General features: G+C 45.4%; 1 protein-coding gene across 4 annotated transcripts in view; it reads left to right on the top strand.

Annotated features, from left to right (window-relative positions):
- Positions 1-22,268, top strand: part of DOCK5 (dedicator of cytokinesis 5) — a 165,507-nt gene that overhangs the window by 80,575 nt on the left and 62,664 nt on the right. For all 4 annotated transcript variants that reach the window (XR_008310960.1, XM_053269060.1, XM_053269061.1 and 1 more), the window contains exons 17-25: positions 1,562-1,665; positions 1,850-2,030; positions 5,803-5,900; positions 7,794-7,883; positions 10,643-10,743; positions 15,198-15,332; positions 17,312-17,423; positions 19,434-19,504; positions 21,211-21,317. Coding sequence is in view for 3 of the 4 variants with exons in the window: in XM_053269060.1 (XP_053125035.1) it covers positions 1,562-1,665; positions 1,850-2,030; positions 5,803-5,900; positions 7,794-7,883; positions 10,643-10,743; positions 15,198-15,332; positions 17,312-17,423; positions 19,434-19,504; positions 21,211-21,317 (999 nt within the window). In the remaining variant the exon portion in view is untranslated. The remainder of the gene's footprint in view (positions 1-1,561; positions 1,666-1,849; positions 2,031-5,802; positions 5,901-7,793; positions 7,884-10,642; positions 10,744-15,197; positions 15,333-17,311; positions 17,424-19,433; positions 19,505-21,210; positions 21,318-22,268) is intronic.

Genomic DNA, 22,268 nt, shown 5'->3' with positions numbered 1-22,268 from the left:
GCTCTTATTGCATTTGTTCTTAGTGCCTGTTCTTGTGCAGCCAGTATTAAACCCTCTGTTTCTTTCTTCAAGTTCCCTGTCGTGATCCACTGCAGGTCTTGGTGATGTTTGATTTTCTGGTTATATCATGCAAATATTGGCCATGCAGTGGCTTATTTTTCTATTTTTCTGCTCGGTTCTTGACTTGTTCTTTCTTGTAGGCCTGCTTTCTTTCATTGGTGTTGAATAGTTTCTCGTTCTTGACCATTTGAAGTGCATCTTCTTCACTGTCCTTGATATATTCTTCAAGTCCTCTTTTCCCCTCCTCTACTGTTTGATGGACTTGCAGCATTCCTCTTCCACCTGAGCTGCGAGGGAGGTATAGCCTATCTACATCACTGCGGGGGTGCAGAGCATGATTTGATGTCATTATTTTCCTGGTCTTACGATCTAGTGTTTTTGGCTCTTCCTGGGTCCAGTCTATTATTCCTGCAGTGTATCTAGTGATGGGTATAGCCCAGGTGTTTGTGGCTTGTATTGTGTTCCCACCATTGAGTTTGGACTTTAGGATTTTCCTAACTCTCCTGATGTATTCACTTCCAATTTTTCTTTTAACTTCAGTGTGTTTGATGTTATCAGCCTGAAGGATGCCCAAGTATTTATAATGTTCTTTCTCTTCCAGGTTCTTGATGTTGTTTCCATTGGGCAGTTCTATTCCTTCTGTTTTTGTTATTATTGTTGTTGTTATTTCTTGTTTACACAGTTAGACAGGAGTAATTGACTGGTTTGTTTTATCCAGACATCGAGTCCTTCCTAAGGACCTGGGATGGCTGAGTTGTTGTTGTTGTTGTTGTTGTTGTTGTTTATAGGAGTTGGTCCAACAACATCTGGGCATCCATCCAAGTTTGAGAACTCTTGGATTAGTCTGAGCAGAGAAGGTGAGGTCATTCACACAATCAAAAACTGTGTTCTACCTGGGTTTGGGAACTGTGTGTGCTCCCAGTTTTTAGTTCTGTGGAAGCAAGGTAGGAGGAAAGCCTGGGTAAAAGTGATTGTGTGGAAGCAAGGATTGTGGGAAAGCTATCCAGGTTTTCCTCCTACTTTGTTTCCACACAATCACATCTACCCAGGTTTTCCTCCTACCTGGCTTCCACACAACCAAAAATTGGGAGCTCCCACAGCTCACAAACCCATGTAGAACACCGTTTTTGACTTTGTGAATGACCGCGGTGTCAGGTTTCAATCACCCATTTTTCTTTTCTTTTTAATGCATAACGAATTTATCTCAAACTCCTGTACAGTGGAAGAGAGAAGGAGAAGAACAGTAACCTGAGACCCGTTTCTACTTCTGCATCTAATGACAAATTGATCCAACATATACAAAGGCCTTTAAACACCCCAAAACGTACAAACATGTCAACTGTTTCATGGGTTTGAAAATATATATGATCATTACTGCTACTACCAACACTCCTTCAGCAAAATGCTGTTAAAAATCATACCAATCTCATTCACACAAGATATGTCAGTATGGTGTTAGTGGATAATGTATAAAGGATGTGTGCTTTTTCTTTCCGTGTAGCTCGCGATAAATCTGAGAAGGCTTTTGGAGTAGCCTTCGTGAAACTGATGAATGCAGATGGTACCACCTTGCAAGATGGCAGACATAACTTGATAGTCTACAAGGTACTGTGCTTGGGAGGGGAGGGGCGTCCATTGGTGATATTGTTTCTCTTGAAGAAATTCTTTCCTAACGCAAGGATCTCCAGCCCTATCTAGTTCTCCCGCACTAAGAAAGAAGCTATGGAATCCAAACTGGTTCAGCTGATTTTGTAGCTGTTTCTGAAGTTGCCCTCTGTTCAATCAACAGGGTGAGAACAAGAAAATGGAAGATGCTAAGTTTTACTTGACGCTTCCTGGCACCAAAGTGGAAATGGAGGACAGGGACGGCCTTCTGTCCAAGCACCTACATTATGGGGCCAACTTTACCCCAACCAAAGACAGCTTTCAGATTGCAATGCTCATCTGCTCTACTAAACTGACACAGAATGGTAAGTCTGACTGCTGGTGTGTGGAGAGACACAGGCCAGATGAGATGCAGCCTTCCAGATTGCTCGAAGCCCTCATGGCCTAGGCAAACCGGTTACGCTTCATGCTTTATTTATGATTTATGTAACAAATTTCTGTACTGCCCCAAACTCACATCTCTGGGCAGTTTACAATAAAAATGCCATTCAAACAAAATTGAAACATTAAAACAATCCAAAATTTAAAACATGTTAAAACTGTTAACTGATAAACCTGTAAATCTAATTAAAAGCCTGGGTGAACAAGTGTGTCTTGACTAACCTTTTAAAGCTTGTCAGAGATGGGGAGGCTCTTATTTCAGCAAGGAGCCTTGGGGCAGCAGCGGAAAAGGCCCGTCTCCAAGTAGCCACCAGGTGGGCTGGTGGCAACTGTCGACGAAACTCTCTGGATAATCTTAATGGGCGGTAGGGATCGTGGTGAAGAAGACGTTCTCTTAAATACATTGAGGCGAGTCTCACGATCAGTGAGACCCACTGGAAGGGGTTCTGCAGGGAGAGTGGGCTTAGCCTACTCTCCCGACAGATGATCAAGGCAGCAGCCCACATGACTGTGGCTCCATCACGGAGCCGGCGGGGGCTTCATGGCCCCCGGAAGCTCCAGGATGCCCCGTGCGAGTGCGCTGGGCATCCTGGAGAGACTCCCAAGCCTCCCAGCTAGGGGCCTCCTCATGTGTTGCCACAGTGCAGAGCCACGCCACGGCAATACACGATCAGGAAGCCCAGGTTAGCGGAGCACTTGCTGGGTTAAGAGGAGGGCTACTTTGGCAGGCTAGCCGCCAGGGAACTACCAGGCTCGCCTGCTGGTTCTCACGATGACTGGAAGGTGGGCTAAGCCCACTTTCCAGTGATCGTGAGAATATCCTCATTCTCTTTTCTCAAGCCCTTTAGAGCAGGGCTTGACAAATCCCAAGCGCCTGGGAGCCATGGTATCTAGAAATTTAACTGTGGTGTCTAAACTAAGCTAGATTAGTCTCCCTCCACATTCCATCTGAGATGTCCCCTCCCTTCCCTAGTTGCCACCACAGAGTGACCAGGTGCCATCTTCCTCTGTGGGGAGGAGAGGAGAGAGACAGACTAGGGCGCTGCCTCCATCCAGCTCCCATGTGCCAGGCTGAGGTGGCCTCTCCCTCCCCGAACTGCCACCACAAGAGCAAACGGGGGAAGAGAGAAAAAAGGAGTGAGCCGAAGGAGCTCACGGTGTCAAGATCTAAACGTGTGGCTTGATTGTGGTTCTTTCTTTAAGCTCTTCTTGGGGAAGAACCAGCTTTGGGAGGAGGATCACCAGAAAAGTGCTATATACATGCCAGAAATAAATAGGTGTTCAAATGTAGAGGTATTTAATGAAATCTTTATTTGTCCCAGGCAGCTCTGTTTATTTTGTTAAGTACAGTCATCCCTCGCCAACCATGGTTTTACCAACTGCGGTTCTGAGTGGCAAAGGGGAAACTGTGTCTGATCTTGCCAACCATTACCCGAGTATCTATGGTTGGCGAGGGTTTTTTTTTTGTGATCCCCCCCCCCCGGGGTATGTGTGTTCAGAGCAGGGGCGTAGCTAGGGGAAAGGGGGCCCGTGTTTGCCCCTCTCTCCGGTGGCCCCTTGGAGTGAGGGAGATAATGAAAAAATAGGGAAGGGTGGAGCTGGGGGGCCCTGGTTCTTTGAACCTTTTCGCTCAATTATAGCTACACCCCTGGTTCAAAGGTTCAATCCACTCATTCATCTTGCTGATCTTTGCTGACCCTTTCCCACTCCTTGTGATTTAAAGTGCCTTGATTTTATTTGAGTGATTTTAGGGGGTTCAAATAATTTCCAGAGGTTCAATCTGCTCATTCCTCTGGGTGACTCTTGGCGATATTTGGGGGGACTTTTGCCAATTTGGGGGACTTTCTCCTTTATTTTTTGGTCTCTTTGCGATCTCAGTTCCCCTAACCCCCTGTCTCCCATTCATTTCAGTGGTGAATTTGTCAACCACGATTTTGCCACAACGGGACCCTCGCAATTGGCGAGGGATGGCTGTATGCTATGTATATGTGGATGAAGAGAAGCACATTTACCCTCATGCAGCATGTCTGTTACTAAGTCCAGTCATTTTGTCAAGTATCCATTGTCTGGCTCCAAAATGTTTGAGCTGGCTCCTAGATCCAATGGAAATTGGTCTGCTCAAGGTCTGCTTTAGAGCCAATTCAAATGCTAAGGATCTTAAATGTTGCACTCTTCCTAGAAGTGTATCATTCAGAACTGCAGGATGTGGATCCGTGTCACGTTTCTGCATGGTCTCTCCTTCCATAGTTTCCCCGTGTTTCAAAAACTACCATGTACAAGAAAAGGCTAGACTAAGATCTTCATCGCTAGTTTCCCAAAAGCAAGAGGTTCTTGTGTAGGGCAGCATTTCAAATGTGTGGTGCCTTTCTGGATTCTGAATGATTTTACTGGCATGCATTCAGATGGCATAGTCCTCAGAAAATCTACCATGTGATTTTTCTTAATGTTTGTCTTGGCTCTACGTGTGTTTATTTTGTTAGTACATTTTTAGATCATCTTTCCTTCAAGGCAGTTTACAGTTTGAAATACAGAGGCATACATTCAGACTAACCAAAAAATGTTTTACTCATAATGGGGTAAGCCATTTTTGTCAATCTCCCTTTCCTTCAGTGCCTCTAGAAAATATGTCCCTAAGGGCTGCAGGATCCTCGGGAACATATTTCCGAGAGGTACAGAAGACTCCAGAAGGAAGGGAAGCTTGGCAAAAATCACTCCTCCTTATTTGGCACATGCAACATTAATTCTGGATGTCAACCAAAGTGTGTCTGAGCTCATGCTTGGCCCAGGGAATTTTCACAACCAAGATTAAGCTCCTGCAAAAACCCTCTTGTTGTTGTTCCCCTACCCCCCAAGTTTTCTTTGTTTTAGCAGCCTAATTTGGAAGCAAGAGAATTTTAAAAGCCTACTTGTTGCTTTTGTTAAGCAAGTGGGAGTCATGACACTCCATTTAAAAATCACTCCGAGTAGGGGTGTGCCCAGAACCGTTCTGGGTGGTTTGGTTCAAATTTGAACCGAACTCCCAGTCCATGAACCTGTTCGTTAGAACTGACCGGTGGTTCAGTTCATGCAGTCGAACTGGTTTGACCCAGCTCAACCCAGTTTGTGGCGAGAGGGCACCTCACCCGCAGCAGCGCCCCCAGGCCCCCTGATGCTCCCTCTCAGCAGTGAGGGCCACTTCTAGCGGGGAGCACTGGGGGAGCTGACGCCCCTGAGGAGCCTGCTGGTGCTGGTCAAGACCCTTCATGCCTGCCTACCTCGCCTGCCCTTTCAACCTCTTTAGTGTTAGGGATCTCCTTTGCTTGTAAAGGGGAATACTTACCCGATTCCCCATTACTAGCATAGCTGGTCGAACTGGGCCCAGTTTCTTTCAGTTTCTTTCAACGCGGACTGGCTCCCCTTTGGGTGGGGGCAGTCTGGTTCGAGCTCCAAGCAGCTGAATCGGGTTCGATTTGAACCACTTCTGCACATCCCTAACTCAGAGATCTCCCAGTAGATCATAATCTACTCTCTGCCTGCCCCAGGCCCACTGGGTTTGAAAGACCATACTAAAGATTAGACACCCAAGTGCTGTGTTCTGCAGTGTTGCTCTTCTCATATTAGCTGATGCAATAAATCTCACTTCCCTCTCTGTCTTGTTCTGGGGCCATTTCTGGAAGTCAGCTCTGCCTCTGAGTTTTGTTGCTTTCTCCCTTTCAGTTGACCTGCTGGGGCTGCTGAACTGGCGTTCCAATGCCCAGAACATAGAGCACAATCTGAAGAAGCTAATGGAGGTAGAAGGAGGAGAAATTGTGAAGGTATAACAAAACTATTCTGCGAAACTGAATGCTCCTGGCTTGTCATTTGGAGGCCCTTTCAGAGATCACACATTCACCCTATTCAGACAGCCTGGGTATACCTGGATACAGCCTCTGACCTGGGTATGCATGGTTGTGTTTATTCACACAACCATGTGTACTCAAGTATACATAGTCTTGTGAATGGAGTGATTTTATTTCTGGGTTGGGTTTTTTTCATTTTTCCCTCCTGGATCCAGTACAAGAGAGAAGAGAATTTAAGACTGATGTAGACTTGTTAGGGAAGATTTTAAAAAGCAGAGCTGTTATTTATGATAATCTGCTTTACCACTATCGTTTTGATCACAGGCTCAGCTGTAACTTTGTCAGCCTGGTTAATAGCATCTTTATTGTTTATTATGCTCTTTGTATAAATGTACCTGTGTACTATTCAGAATCAAATCATCTAGTGCTGAGAGGGACAAAAACATGCCCTTTCTTTATTGCATTGATATGCCCATTCCTCCTTCCATGGAGCTCAGGTCAGCACACATGGTTTTTCTCCATTTATATCCTGTGAGGTACGTCCGGCTGATAGTGACTGGCCCAAGGTCAACCAATGAATGGACTTCATCACTGAAAGGAGAATTGAACCTTGGGAGCAGAGCTGGTCTTGTGGTAGCAAGCATGACTTGCCTTCCTAGCTAAGCAGGGTCTGCCCTGGTTTGCATTTGAATAGGAGACTGCATGTGTGAGCACTGTAAGATATTCCCCTTAGGGGATGGGGCTGCTCTGGGAAGAGCATCAGAAGGTTCCAGGTTTCTTTTTTGGCATCTCCAAGATAGGGTTGAGAGAGATTCCTGCCTGCTACCTTGGAGAAGTCGCTGCCAGTCTGTGCAGACAATACTGAGCAAGTATTGTCTTGCAATGGTCTGACTCGGTACAAGGCAGCTTTGTATGTTCCTATGTCTCCCAGGGCTTAGTCTGACACTGAAACCCAGGGCTGTTCAACTTCAGCCTCCCTGCAGATGTTGCACTACATTTTTCACAATCCCTGACTACTGGACCTTGTGGCTGGGGGTGATGGGAGTTGTAGTCCAAAAACAGCTGGAGGGCCAACATTGTGCAGCCCTGCTCTAACTGCTACCCCACATTAGCTTTTTTGGCATTCGTACTGCTGCCTGGATGAGAGAAGGAGAGCTCATGCATGCAAAGGGATGTACTTTCGCAATTGCACTTTCCCCTGCCATGGGAACTGACTCTCTGACTATTAGTATTTGAGTAATGCCTCTGCTTCTGCAAGGGTCTGGAGAGAAAGGAAAATGGAACAAATTTTAGAGGTTACATTTCCTTTTCTTCCAGAAATCTTTCTTTTAAGTATGATGAAACCTTATATTCCTTCTAAATGTAATGAGCTGTCTTTATATATGATTACTGCAGCCAGGATATTATATGCTTACAATTGACGTGTTTCTGAAATCCCCTCTTTAAAAGATTAGTTCTTGAAATTATGGGAATATGCCTCAATTTCCAAAGTTTCTGTTTACATGAATGAAGTCTCGACTGAGTCATTTATGTCAACTTGGGATCCCTTTATAAACTTTAATATCCAGCAAGGACATCGTTTGTTCCCATTGTCAGGATGTGATTTGGGAAGCTTTATGTATTCAGTTTTATGTAACCAAGTGTTGATCAGGCTGAATCAAATGTTGATCATTGCTGCCTAAATTTCTTAGAACTGTTAATATATTTAGAATGGTTTTGCTTTAGTATTTGTTTAATGAAATATTATGATACTGTATTTTTTCTTTATGATTCAATAAAATTGAAAACAAAATTAAAAAGGGAAATGGGGAACCTGCGAACTACAGAATAGTTACTGTGGTCTCCTTCATTCCTGTCTTCTGTTTTCAGTTCTTGCAAGATACACTCGATGCACTCTTTAACATAATGATGGAGATGTCTGACAATGAATCCTATGACTTCCTTGTGTTTGATGCCCTGGTAAGTTGCTGTCATTACATGTATCTCTTGTTAGGTTTTCATTGGAAGCTTATAGATCAGGTTGCTTATATTTCCCCCCCCCCCCCAGGTAGCAATCAAGTGTTTGCAAAACCCAGCACAGAAGTGATTTAAGCGATTTCCCCCACAAGGGTGTTCAGTGTTATAGTTGAGCCAATTTCCTAGTTATGGCCGGAGAGCTGGTCTTGTGGTAGCAAGCATGAATTGTCCCCTTTGCTAAGTAGGGTCCACCATGTTTGCATTGGAATGGAAGACTATTTGTGAGCACTGCAAGATATTCTCAGGGGATGGGGTTGCTCTGGGAAGAGCATCTGCCTACTTGCATGCAGAAGGTTTCAAGTTCCCTCCCTGGCATCTTCAGAAAGGGCTGAGAGAGACTCCTACCTGCAACCTTGCAGAAGCCACTGCCAGTCTATGTAGACTAGGGGTGTGCAGAATATTCCAAGGTCAGAACATTCCACCTTGAAACAGTTCATTTCAAGTGTTACAAGCTTAGAATAAAATACCCCTAAAAGCTGGGTCCTGTTCCAAGAACATCCTGACCCTGGTCTGGCCGCCATTTTGGATTTTAAAAGGGCATTTTGGAATCCAAAATGGCGGCCAGAGTAGTCCAATGGGACTGGGTTCGTTCCATCAAAACTGGCTGTCTCGGTTTTTCTGATGGAACGGCTTGCACATTTTGCAAAATGTGTTCCGTGCACACCTCTAGAGTAGACAGTACTGAGCTAGATGGACCAATGGTCTGACTCAATAGAAGGCAGTTCCCTATGTTCCGAGCTCTTCTTCTTGGTTCATCCTTTCTGGTTGATCTTAGCTTGTTCCCCCTTAAATGCATGAATGAGAGACTTTTAGTTCTATAGAAGGTCTTGTGATTTCAAGCTTGAAGTTGTGACCAAGTGTCAATTCTGCAGAAGAATTTCTTGGAGAGGCAAGAGATTAAGATTCTGCCTTGTCTGGGGTTATATTGTCTATGTTGCAGTCTTTCAGCAGAATTCTCAGAATTTCCATACACCTCTTTGAAAAGAGGATGTTGCTAATCTTCACGGGCATAACTGCAAGAGTGTCTGAAATATGAAATTAAAAACACTGCACAAATAAACAATTCTAGGACTTTGCATCGCTTTAGAAGTGATCAGTAATAGCCAGTTTGCACTGTGACCAAGATCAACTGAAGGCAACTGGACTTTCTTTTCAAAAAGGCAGTCTATGACTTTGGGAAGATTCCGAAATAGTGTCACATTATGTGCAGAAACCTGTGAAGAGGCACCCGTCCTTAGAATCTATATGTTGTCTTTGATAGAAATAACTGATGAAAGACAAGATCTGATCGGGGGCAGCAGGGTCAGTTCAGACTGCACCCAGGGTTGAGGTCACTATGGTGAATTATTGAAAATTGAGAGATGACTTATGACTTCGGTTCAGAAGACCAGCCACATCTGCTGTATGTCCTTCCGTGCATGGTCCATAAGTACCAAACTCACCAGTACTAATTTTTGTTGCTGCTGTTTACTGCACGATTCAGCAGAAGTTCTCAAAGCATGTTTGTCAAAGGGAAGAATCGCTGCGCTTGTGGTAGGAAGCATGAGTTGTCCCCTTTGCTAAGCAGGGTCTGCCTTGGTTTACATTTGGACGGGAGAATGGGGACATTAAAACTGATATTTTAAAAAAATACTGATTTACTGCTATCAAGGGTTTTGGCGGCCTCAGAGGGTGCTGCAGGGGAGGGTCTCCAGCAGCTTCCCCTCCCTCCCTGCTCCCAGCCTCCTCCCGAGTCTCTCCAGCCCAGTTTGGCCCTCTGTGCATACACGGCAGCCAGTTTTTGGGCCGCTGTGCATGCGGTCCTGGATCATTTTTACATGCTGAAGATCCCAGGTTCCCTCTCTGGCATCTCCAGGTAGGTCTGGGAGAGATGCTTGTCAGAAAACTTGGAGAGCCACAGCCAATCAGTATAGAGACAGTCCTGAGCTAGATGGATCACTGATCTGACTCAGGATAAGGCAGCTTCCTATGTTCCTAATAAGAAGACAATGCTCTGTTCTCAAAGGGCTGATAGTTTAAAAATAAATGCAAAGTACACACTAGCAAAAGCAACAGTAGCAGTGCTATGCTTGGGTTGGATTGGGCCAGGAATCACTACTTTGAAAGGTGCCACTTTGAGCAGTTAGCGCAGGCCTGCTCAACTTAGGTCCCCAGCTGGTTTTGGACTACAACTCCCATCATCCCCAGCCACAGTGGCCATTAGCCAGGGATTATGGAAGTTGTAGGCCAACAGCTGCAGGAGGGCCAAAATTGAGCAGCCCTGAGTTAGTGGGACATTTGCCTCTGTGGTGTCATAAACGCTCATATCCAATCAAATGCCAAGAGTCGTTTAGGGAGGCTGAAAGCATCCGCGGTTGCTTATCATAAAAATCATAACGTGGACAAACCCAGACAGTGATTTTACTTTGGAAGGGCAGGTGAGCCTTCACATATCCTCTAGATTTACGTCAAAGTCCTTGTGAGCTATCCAGGACCACTCCATACACAATTCGGGTTTCTCATTGCACATTGACGCTTAGCCCAATCTATGTCCAGGGTAAAATAAAAAATAAAAAATCCCCTTTTTGCTTCGGGTATTTTGGGCAAATCCGAACTCGCAGTAAAGCCTACAGTCTGGGAAAGCTCATACCCTGAAAACAGAGTCGCGAAACAGGTTTCCGTGTTGGGGGCCATTCACAGTTTCCATCTCTCCTTTCCAACAGGTATTTATTATTTCCCTGATTGGAGACATCAAGTTCCAGCATTTTAACCCTGTCCTTGAAACCTACATTTACAAGCACTTCAGTGCCACCCTAGCTTACGTGTAAGTTTCTCTGCTTTGCTGTATTCTTTCTGCAGGTGGCTAATTCTGAGCTTGCCCTGTGACTTCTCTTGCCTTGACAATGGGGTATCCACTTGGCAACAAGGCTTCTGAAGTCCCTAACTTATAATGTGGCATATTTTATTTTGCATTCTCCTCTCGCCTGCCCACTCCCTTTCCAAGGATCTCAGGCCAGCGTCTGTGGTTTCCCACCTGCCCATTGAGTCATGCAACAACCCCACGAGGTGGGTTGGGCTGAGAGGAGCGGGTTCAAGCTCATCCAGTGAGTATTGTGACTGCGTGGTTAGGGAGGTAGAGCTGGTCTTGCAGTAGCAAGCATGAATTGTTCCATTTGCTAAGCAGGGGGTTTGCATCTGGATGGGTAACCGTGCATCTGCTGTAAGGCCTTCCCCTTTGCGGATGGGGCTGCCGTCATGGTAGAACATTCCCTCCCTGGTATTTCCAGGTAAGGATCAGAGCGACTCCTTCCTGGAACTTTGAAGAGCTGCCGGTCAGTGTTGGCAATGCTGAGCTAGATGGACCGAGGGTCTGATTTGGTAGAAGTCAGCTTCCGATGTTTCCAGTGCTTCCAAGGGTGGGGTGGCAGCATGGAGGAGGAGGACTCGCTCCATGAGTCGGACATGGTTTTCCAGAATGGCCCAAACAATCTTGGGCTCTCTGGCTGGCATCCTAACTAAAGCAGCAGTGTATTGAAGAGCCACAGCTATGCTGTTGGAGAGCTTTCTTTCCTCCTCTATGGAATGCACAGGGTGGCTGGGGCTGGGGGGCAGTCTTCACCCATCTGCGCTTCTCCTGAAAGTGCCCAGTGCCACCCCAAAACATGTCCTCGAGGATCATGCAGCCCTCAGGGACATATTTTCAGGTGACGCAGAACATTTGCATAGGAACGTAGGATTTAAGAAGCTGCCTTCTACTGAGTCAGACCATAGGTCCATCTTACTCAGTATCGTCTACACACAGACGGGCAGCGACTTCTCCAAGGCTGCAGGCAGGAGTCTCTTTCAGCCCTATCTGGGAGACGCTGCCAGGGAGGCAACTTAGAACCTTCTGCATGCAGATGCTCTTCCCAGCGCATCTTCCCAGAACATCCCAGAGATGTTCCCCATGCCCTAAAGGGAACATTTTACAGTGCTCACATGTAGTCTCCCATTCAAATGCAAACCTGGGCAGACCCTGCTTAGCAAAGGAAACCACAAGACCAGCTCTCTGGGAGAAGCTTCTCCCCTCCTGGATGCTCTGTACTGCTGTACTCTGGAAGCCTTCCACAGTGTAGCCCTCTGGAAGCCTTCCATGCTGCCTCGGCGAGAATATCGACCTCTCTGTTTCAAGAACCTTCTGGGAGGCTGGCTTGCTTGCCCCTTTCCCCTGCTTTTTTCTGAGCCAACATCTTGTTTCTGTTTTGTGGAACAGCCAGGATCACCCTCTGGCCCTTGTTAGAAATAAACCTTTCCGCATGCATTTGATTTACAGGCTTGCTTTCCATCACTCTCCTTTTCGCTGGCCAGCTTGGTGACGTTGTGCTTGTCATTTGCGTAATGCCACCCCGATTAAGGGGCTGCGGGCCAAGGAGGTGCAGTGAGCTATATACTGCCAGCACATTCAGCCAAAAGCAACCCCGGTGATGCTCTCCGCCCTTTGGCTGGGACGCTAAGGCCAGGCTTTGGGGGTCAGAATCGGTGATCCTTGCTGCTGTTGCTGTCAGTAGCTGGTAATAGATGGTCCATTAAAAAAATAAATAAATAAGAGATTGATTTCTCACTCCAAGGCTTCAGAGCAAGATGCATATCCTTGCAATGCTTCTATTTGTTACAGTGAGCGGAAATCCAGTGGCTTGCCCAAGGCCACCCAGATAGCAACGTGGCATTAGAAGGACAGAGGAAGTGTGTCACGTGGACAGCTCCTATCTGCATGGGGCTGTTTGACCAGGGCTGGTCTTGAAGGCACCGGCTGTGGTGGTGGTGTTGAAGCTTCTTTAGCTTTTTGTAATTTTCAGTTTTAATTTGAACCTAATGATTGTGGTGTTTAAGCTGACGGCTTTCCCTTTTCTTTTCTTGTTTAACTTAGTTAATTTTATTACTTTTATTGTGTCTTGTGTCTGTCTTATTGTTGTGAGCCTCCCCAAGGAGTAGTGCACTGGAAGGACGGGGTATAAATATTAGTATTAATAATAATAATTACTATTATTAATAATTATTAATTATTATTATTAATAATTAATAATAATTAATGATGATGATGATTAATAAAATAAGCAGGGCTAGGTCTGGCTAATGCCCTGATGGGAGACTGCTTGGGGATTTGATGTATGCTGCCTTCAATTCCATGACGGAAGAAAGGTGCAACATAAGCAGCTGCCTTAGTCTGAGTCAGACCATCGGTCCATCTAGCTCAGTATTGTCTGCTCCAAATGGCAGCAGCTTCTCCAAAGTTTCAGGCAGGTGTCTTTCCCAGCCCTACCTGGAGATGCTGCCAGGGATGCCTTCCCACTTAGCTACTGCCCATCCCCCAAGGGGACTCTCTTACAGCAGGCAGGGCTCACATGTAGTCACCCATCTGAATGCAAACCGGGGCAGACCCTGCTTAGCAAAGGGGGGCAATTTATGCTTGCTGCTGCCAAGATCGGCTCTCCATCCTGGTCTGCCGAATTGTCTCCTCTAGAGTATTGTCTTCACTGACTGGCAGCAGCTCTCCAAAGTTTCAGGCAGGAGTCTCTTCCAGCCCTACCTGGAGATGCTGCCAGAGAGTGAACCTGAGACCAGATACTCTACCACTGAGCTATGACCCCATACCCCTAATCCCCATTAATCTGAGCAATGAGCGGTCGCTTTCAGATCTACCAGGAGATGCCAGCATGCAAAGCTGATGCTCCACATAGGGACATAAGAAGAGGAGAGCTGGGCGAGGAGAGGAGAGCTGGTCTTGTGGTAGCAAGCATGTCTTGTTCCCTTAGCTAAGCAGGGTCCACACTGGTTTGCATTTGTATGGGAGACTAGAAGTGTGAGCACTTTAAGATATTCCCCTTAGGGGATGGGGCTGCTCTGGGACGAGTATCTAGGTTCCAAGTTCCCTCCCTGGCAGCATCTCTAAGATCGGGCTGAGAGAGATTCCTGCCTGCAACTTTGGAGAAGCTTCTGCCAGTCTGTGAAGATGATACTGAGCTAGATAGACCAATGCTCTGACTCCGTATATGGCAGCTTCCTATGTTCCTAAGGGGCGTCTCCTTCCCTAGGTAAGGAGCAAGATACAATGATAACATCAGCCAGCTAAGGACATCATTTATAGAGGAAGCTGCCATGTACCAAATTGGACCATTGGTCCTTCTAACTCAGTACAGTTTTGTCAACACTGACTGGCAGCAGCTCTCCAGGGTTTCAGGCTGGACTCTTTCCTAGCTTACCTGGAAGAATCTGGGATTGAACCTCGGACCTTCTGCATGCAAAGCAGACACTCTGCCTCTGAGTTCTGGCCCCATCCCCATACAGACTGGGAATAAGGTTTTTCAGGAAGCAGTAGGAGTAGGGTCTGTTGCCGGGTGGTAGAGCATCTGCTTGGCACGCTGAAGGTCCCAAATTCACTCTCTGGCATCTCCAGGTAGAGCTGAGAGAAATTCCTGCCTGCAACTAGGGATGTGCATGGAACCAGTTCGGAGGCCATTTAATAAATACTAGCTGGGCCGGACACCCCTAGTTCTTCCCCACCCACTCACCCCGGCGCTCCTAACCCCTGCCACCGGGCCATCCTTCCTTTTGTGTGGCAGGTGGGCTGGAGAGGGAGTGCACCTCTGCCTGCCAGTTTCACCCACTGACTGGCCGCTGCCTTTGCCCACCGGCTGGCCAGCCGCCGCCTTCTTCTGCCCAGTGGCCAGGCCATTCTTCCTTTTGGCCAGCAGGCAGGCCAGAGAGAGAGTCTGCACCACCCTCTCTGCCAGCCGGCTGCCAGAGTAGTTTTCTGGGCTGCCCACCTGTTGCTACTGTTTTCTCTGCCTGGTGGCGGCAGCCGGCCACCACCATTCGCTACGTCCTCCTCCCCCGCTGGCTGGCCAGCTGCCACCGCCATTTTCTTTCCCCCGCCCGTACCCATCGCTATCTAGCAGCTGCTTGTGAACTCTCACGAGAGCTGCCACGCATGGGATTAGCCACAGGTACGCCTTAGAGAAATATATATCAAGATGGTTCGGAGATGGAAATGGCTCAGCATGTATAAATTTTATAGTTGATGATTCACGAAGAAATGTGAGCGGGAAGTCCACCTTTTTTGTACGTATTTGTAATGAATGATAATATTACTATCGTTAAAATTAATAAAAATTGAATTTGAAAAAAAAAAGGAAATGGCTCAGCATGTGGGTTGTTCCCTCCACTCTTATTGGGCTGCGGATTGCCTTTTCTGGACTGTACAGTTCCACTGACTAGGCTTGGTGTTTTCTCTTCCCTCAGAAAACTTTCCAAGGTTCTGAACTACTACGTAGGAAACGCAGATGACTCCAGCAAGACAGAATTGCTTTTTGCTGCTCTCAAAGCCTTGAAGTACCTGTTCCGGTTCATCATTCAGTCAAGGGTGTTGTACCTACGGTGAGTGAGTGATGGATAACACGGCCTTCATCGCGTGGGCCTCTCCAACTCTGAAGCAAACCTGATGGGCATTATCCATTAGGGTTCTGTGTATTCTGTGACTGCGTGGTCCAAGAACAGAAACTAGTAAATGGTGCAGAATTTAGTGCTGTGGCAATCTCTGCCTTTAAAAAATACAAAAGAGGTTTCTAGTCCATAAAGTTTGAAAGTGTTCTGTCAAATTTCAGAAGAGGGGTGTTGAGCATGATTCCGTTGATTAGAGGACTTTGCATACCTTTTGACTCCTTCCCATGACCAGGAGAAGCTGCATTGAAGAATACTAGGGAGAGAGAGATGGCCATGCTCTTTACAGGACATCTATTCCTTGAATACAGAAGCCAGTGCCTAATTTGAGCTAGGAACCCCCAGAATTTAGCCCAGGAGCCTATTTTCAATGCCTCTTCTTCACCAGTATTCCAATTGAAGTAATAACACAGCAGATAGTCTCTTTGGTCATGTTACTATATACCTATTAATTCCCACTGATAACCACAACCTGCCTGCACATATGGAATTATGGGAAAGAGTTGACCAAACAAAAGTAATGTAAATGTAAATACAAATACAATGTATACCTCCACACTTCTTGTGAAAATATGTCCATAGCCTTGAGAACTAGTAATTTGAAAACCAAGGTTCTCAGCCATCCTGCTTCTATTTCAAGAGCAAGACTGATTCTATGTCTTGGCAAAGACGCTTGCATAAATAGCCAATTTGCCTACATTAGTCAAGAAGCTTAATCATTTCCATGGGCCCTTGTTATATGGATTAATGTACAAGGAACTGAGCAAAGTTCTTCATTTTAAAATTATTTTTAAGGAACTAGTTATCACACCAAGTGGATTTACGGGAATTCCCCATGATACTAATACATCATTTGTTCCGGAGGAATAATTTGCTTTTATTATGGGGAAGCCCAAGTCTGTTCAGGGTGAAGTGAGAGGAAATAAATGCAGCTACTTGCTGAGGCATCGTTTTGCTGTACAAAATTTCTCTGAAAACTTTTCTGTTGAAAGTTGGTATATAAGTATTCTTAATAATAATTTTTCTTTCTGCTGATATAATGTTAACATGTTGATGTTTTCTTCCTTCCTTTCTATCGTTGATATGACGTTAACATGTTGATGTTAACTTCTTTCTCTCTTTCTCTTATAATAAAGTTAACATACTGATTGTCAGTTGATTTGTATGTGTTGAACCAGCTTGTGAATTGTTCAGTCCATGGCTGGATCATGATTACGTGGCCTCTTGAACATAGGAAGCTGCATTCTACTGAGTCAGAACCTTGGTCCATCTCGCTCAGTATTGTCAACCCAGACTGGCAGCAGCTTCTCCAAGGCTTCAGGCAGAAGTCTCTCTCAGTCCTATCTTGGAGATGCCAGGGAGGACCCGCAACCTTCTGTACGCAAGCATGCAGATACTCTTCCTAGAGCGGCCCCATCCCCTAAGGGGAATATCTTACAGTGCTCACATATGCAGTCTCTCATTCAAATGCAAACTAGGGTGGACCCTGCTTAGCAAAGTTGTGTTGAATTGCAATTTGGGTTCAGACTGAACTGTTCACAAAACTAATTCAACAAACCACTGCAAAGATTCCCTTGCTTTTAACTCGGGGCGGGGGGCGCTCTCGGAAGTTTTCAAACAGAGGTTGGACAAACGTCTATCAGCGATGCTGAGGAAGATTCCTGTGCTGAGCTGGAGGTTGGCCTAGAAGTTCTCTGAGGTAGATAGACCAATGGTCTGACTCCGTATAGGGCAGCTTCCTGTGTGCCTATGAGGTCTCTTCCAACTCTTAAAGTTGTTCAGCATTCAAAGACTTCCCTCATGTTGGAAGTTTCATGACTTCTAGAAAGCAGCACATCTACCATCTTAAAAAAAAAAACATGACCATCAAATAGATCGTTAGTGTGGGATATTTCTCTCTCTTCCTCTCTTATTAGGTTTTACGGGAAAAGTGAAGATGGGGATGAGTTCAACAATGCAATCCGGAAGCTGTTCCTCTCATTTAACATCCTTATGGACCGGCCTCTTGAGGAAGCTGTCAAGATCAAGGTTGGTACAAGCCTGTTGGGATGATCTGTAGCTGACACTCTCTTGCGCCTCCTGTAGGAAGTTCATATAACATCATACAATAACTGAGAATAAAAGCTCCAGACCAGACTTAGGAACATAGGAAGCTGCCTTCTACCGAGTCATACCATTGGTCCATCAAGCCCAATATTGTCTTCACAGACTGGCAGTGTAGGAGGTTGCAGGCAGGAGTCTCTCTCAGCCCTGTCTTGGAGATGCTGCCAGGGAGGGAACTTGGAACCTTCTGAATGCAAGCATACAGATGCAATTCCCAGAGCGGCCCCATCTCCTAACAGGAATATCTTGTGGTGCTCACACATGTCTCCCATTCAAATGCAAACCAGGGTGGACCCTGCTTAGCAAGGGGGACAATTCAGGCTTGCAACCACAAGACCTGCTCTTCCTTCTCTACAGCCAGTTCTGTGCCCAAGATTCAAGGAATAATTTATCAGTAACAAACTTAAGCATTGTTGCATTAAAACAACAATCCATTAAAATTCTGCTACAGAAACTAGGACCAAATTCTAACTGAAGTGGTAAACCTGTGTCTGGTCTGGACTGCTCATTAGATGAAATGTTTCTCCATACAAAAAGAAATGTCCCTCCATATTTTAAAAATCCTTGCACATAGAAAATGTGTCGGGAAGATTTTTCAGATACTCATTTCCCTCGTGTGCTGGTTGTCTACGTGCAGGGAAGTTTCTTGTGCTTTTTAAAGGAACATTCAAACAAGTAATTCCCACACCTGCAGTCTGAAGTCATGTCGCTCCGACTAGAGATATGCAAATCGATTTGAATTAGAATCGATTTGACTCGAATCCTGTTCATTCTAGCGATTCAAATTTGAATCGAATCACCCCTTAAATGGGCAATTAGATTCGAATTTGAATCAAATTTTTGAAATTTGATTCAAATTAGATGCGAGGGCCATTTGGCACCTTTTAAAAACCATTCAGGCCCCCTGATTGGTTAAAAAATGTCCACCCAACATTCTCAGCTACAGCAGAGGTTTCCAACTTGAGTCCCCAGATGTTGTTAGAATACACCTCCCATCAACCCCAGCCAAAAGGCCATTGTGTCTGGGGATGATGGGAGTTGTAGTCCAACACTACCTAAAGCTGAGAACCCCTACACAACACCACTCTGGCTTTTCAGTTCCCAAGTTCTGAGGTGAGACTTCAACCCTATATACGTTTTTTTAAAAGTGCTTTAATTAGTATTATAAAAACAGGAAATATATATATATATATATATATATATATATAGAGAGAGAGAGAGAGAGAGAGAGAGAGAGAAATAGTGTTAATTTATTATTAGGATAGCAGGCCTCGGAAAGTCTAAACCTGAATCTAACCTTCAATAAATGATTTTAAACCTCTCAAGGAAAACTCCCCCTAAACTGATTGATCATCCAACAATTCTGTAATTTAAAGAGGCGAGAGCCCATTCTACCATGACAAAATTCAGTGTCTTTAAGATCCTTATTCGAATAGAGCAGGAACATAAGAAAGCTTCTGCTTGAAGCTTCCCCAGTAAAAAGCTCTCTCTCCAAAATTCATTTCATAGTGTGAATAACAGATGAAGGAATTGGGCAGGAATACAGAGTTTCAGTACTAAATGCTATTAGAAATATTATAAATAAATGCAAACTCAATCAGGGGAGGTAAACCCTATATATGTAGCTGCCTTAATGTGTCTCAGAGTGCATGTCCATCTAGCTGAGTATTGTCCTCTCAGCAGTAGCAGCTTTTCAGAATGTCAGGCAGGGGTTTCCCAGTCCTGCATGGAGACACTGGGAACCGAACCTGAGAACTTCTGGATGCAAAGCCGGTGCTTTCCCACTGAGCTATGTCCTCACAACATACACCTGTGCTGTTGTCAGAGTACATCCTGATGTTCATAATGGGTGCTTCAAAATGTAACCGGATCTCTTCTCCCCTCAGCACCCCCCGAATGGCTTGATTTTACTTTTCCTCCTTTTGTCTCCTACAGGGTGCTGCTTTAAAGTATTTGCCAAGCATCATCAATGATGTCAAACTGGTATTTGATCCAGTTGAGCTCAGGTAGCTATAAAATGCATTTCCTCCTTCTATCTGGCAGGTATGCTCAAAGAGCAGGAGAAAAGCATAGAACTTACTGGAAAGCCAAACAGGTTAGACTATTTGTTACAATGGACCCAGTAACCACTATTAATTGTTGGATTTTTTTTCTTTTGGGAGAGAGGCACGTAAAAGGGTTTAAGGTGAAACTTGTATTTAGCCTCGTTTCCTTTGCTTGAATTCGGCCCACAAATTTTGCACAAATTCGGCCCACAAATTTTGACCCACAGATTTGGTGATCGCTACCACTAGGAACACCTTCTTAATGAGGCTACAGCATCTGGGGCTCTTTTAGTTTGGAAAAGAAGTGACTATGGGGAGACATGATAGAGGTATATAAAAGTATGCATGACAGAGAGTGGACAGAGAGAAATTCCTCTCCATCTCTTGCAACACTAGAACCAGTTTCAGTCATCCCATGAAACTGATTGCCACGAAATTTAGGACCAAACAAAAGGAAGCTCTTTTTTCACACAGTGCATAATTAATCGATGGGATTCTCTGCCACGGAATGTGGTGATGGTTACTAGTTGGGATGGCTTTAAAAGGGGCTTAGACAAATTCATGGAGGGCACGTCTATCAATGGGTACTAGTCTGCTGGCTGTGGGCCACCTCCAGCCTCAGAGGCATGATGCCTCTCAATACCAATTGCAGGGGAGCAACAGCAGGAGAGAGGGCATGCCCTCGCCTCTTGCCTGTGGGCTTCTCAGGGGCATCTGGTGGGCCACTGTGTGGAACAGGATGCTGGACTAGATGGGCCTTGGGCCTGATCCAGCAGGGCTGTTCCGGTGTTCACCTCTGGGGACGAATGCTCATAGTGATTTTTGGCAGCGTCTACCCGCTAGAATTGGAAAAGAGGCGATAGCATTGTAGCACTTACAGCTTTCTCTGTGTTATCAGCCTTTCTTTATCCTTACCTCCAAATGACTAGTGTAAAATTGCAGCCATTTTTGCACCGAGAAAAGAGTTAGGGTGAGAATAGGGTTACAGTAGCAATGAACAAATGGCTGCACTCTCTCCATGGAACAATCTTTGGAAGACATTTCTGCCAGTTTTCATTACCAATCCTCCTGACAACATCAATAACATTCTGTAGTAGTGCTGGTGTTTTAAAAATGCTTTAAACACCTTTGTGAATGTGGCCGCTGTGGGCCTGATGGTCAGGACGATAAAAGATTTCATAACACCGTGAAAGCTTGGACGTATTGCAATATTATCACCTCCTTTCCATCTCCAAGGGTGCGCGGACCTTGTCAAAAATCACAGAGAACCACCAGATGGTTCCAGTTCCTCCTGCAGGTGGCTCAAGTGCTACTTCAGTCCCACTTCAGCCCCAACCAGATGATGCTTCGATTCAGGCTGGACCAGGCCGAAGCGCAAAAATGCCCACAAAGCCTAGTATGGGCCCTAATGTCTAGTTCTCAGGGACAGGCAACTTGTGGCCCTCCAGATGTTACCTGAACTGCAACTTCCATCACCCCAGTTGAAATAAGTTGTGGCTGGGAAGGGGTGATGGGAATTGTAGTCCCTCAACATCCGGAGAATCCCCAGTCTAGTTAATGCATGTATGATGTTGGTCTCTGTTGAAACTGAAGCAGCACCAAACATGTGCTTTGAACAGAAATACTGACGGTTTGTCTCTCCCTCTTCCGGTCACTCTGCTTTTCAGCATCCTCTTCAGCAAATTCATTCAAAGCATCCCTGATAACCAGCTGGTTCACCAGAAGCTCAACTGCATGACCAAGGTTGTGGACAGTGATCTGTTCCGCCAAGCTGGTGAGTTCTTCTCTTTTGCTTCTGTTTCCAGGTGTCCTGGCTCACTTATTGGGGCAGGGGAGGGTCATCGGGTAGAGCCTTCCCTGGCACCCCTTAGATCCCAGAGCACGGTCTAGGGGCACACAGTTCAGCCGCCTTGCTGAAGCTCATCAGATCTTTTTGATTTTAATGTTATTTTATTCATCGTTAGATTTATATGCCACTTTGCATTAAAATAATCTCAAAGCAGTTTATAATATAGTTAAAACAATACACAATTAAAATACAGAAAGTACCGCTGTTAATATAAATATAAAAATAATCTATTTAAAAACCTATATAAAACAATAATAGACACAACAGAACAGCAGAGTGTTCTCTTACACACATCTCCAGCTGAGTTAGTGCGTTTCCCCCACCGACACTGTGCCCAAAATCGCCGCACAGGGCGGCAACATACAGTGGGTATAGGAAAGAATCACCCCCTTTGATAGACCTTAAATTCTGGTTCCCTTACATCCGGAAATGAAAACACAAAGAAAATTCCCTTCACCAGCTGTACTTATCCAATGCAACCTATAACATCCAACTGAAAAACATCACAATTACAGTCCAGAAAAAGTGTCAGAAATAAAAAACAAGAATTACTGAGATTGAAAAGGGATCAATATTTTGTTGAACCACCTTTTGCTTTAATAACAGCCTTGAGTCTGTTGGGATACTTCTCTATCAACCTTGCACATCTAGACGGAGCAATATTTGCACACTCCTCCATACAGAACTGTTCAAGTTCGGTCACATTGGATGATAGGTGTTGGTGGACTGCTATCCTCCCTGGATCCGGTCGGCCCTCCAAACTGGATGGAAGAGCAAGGAGGAAACTGGTAAGAGAGGTTACCAAGAGGCCAATGGCCACTCTGAAGGAGTTAAAGGACTTCATGGCAAAGAGTGGTTGTTCTGTGCATGTGACAA

This window comes from Hemicordylus capensis, chromosome 8 (assembly GCF_027244095.1).
Source record: "Hemicordylus capensis ecotype Gifberg chromosome 8, rHemCap1.1.pri, whole genome shotgun sequence".
Lineage (NCBI taxonomy): Eukaryota > Metazoa > Chordata > Lepidosauria > Squamata > Cordylidae > Hemicordylus > Hemicordylus capensis.
The sequence above is the reverse complement of the archived record's forward strand: the minus strand, read 5'-3'. Positions and strand labels throughout refer to the sequence as shown.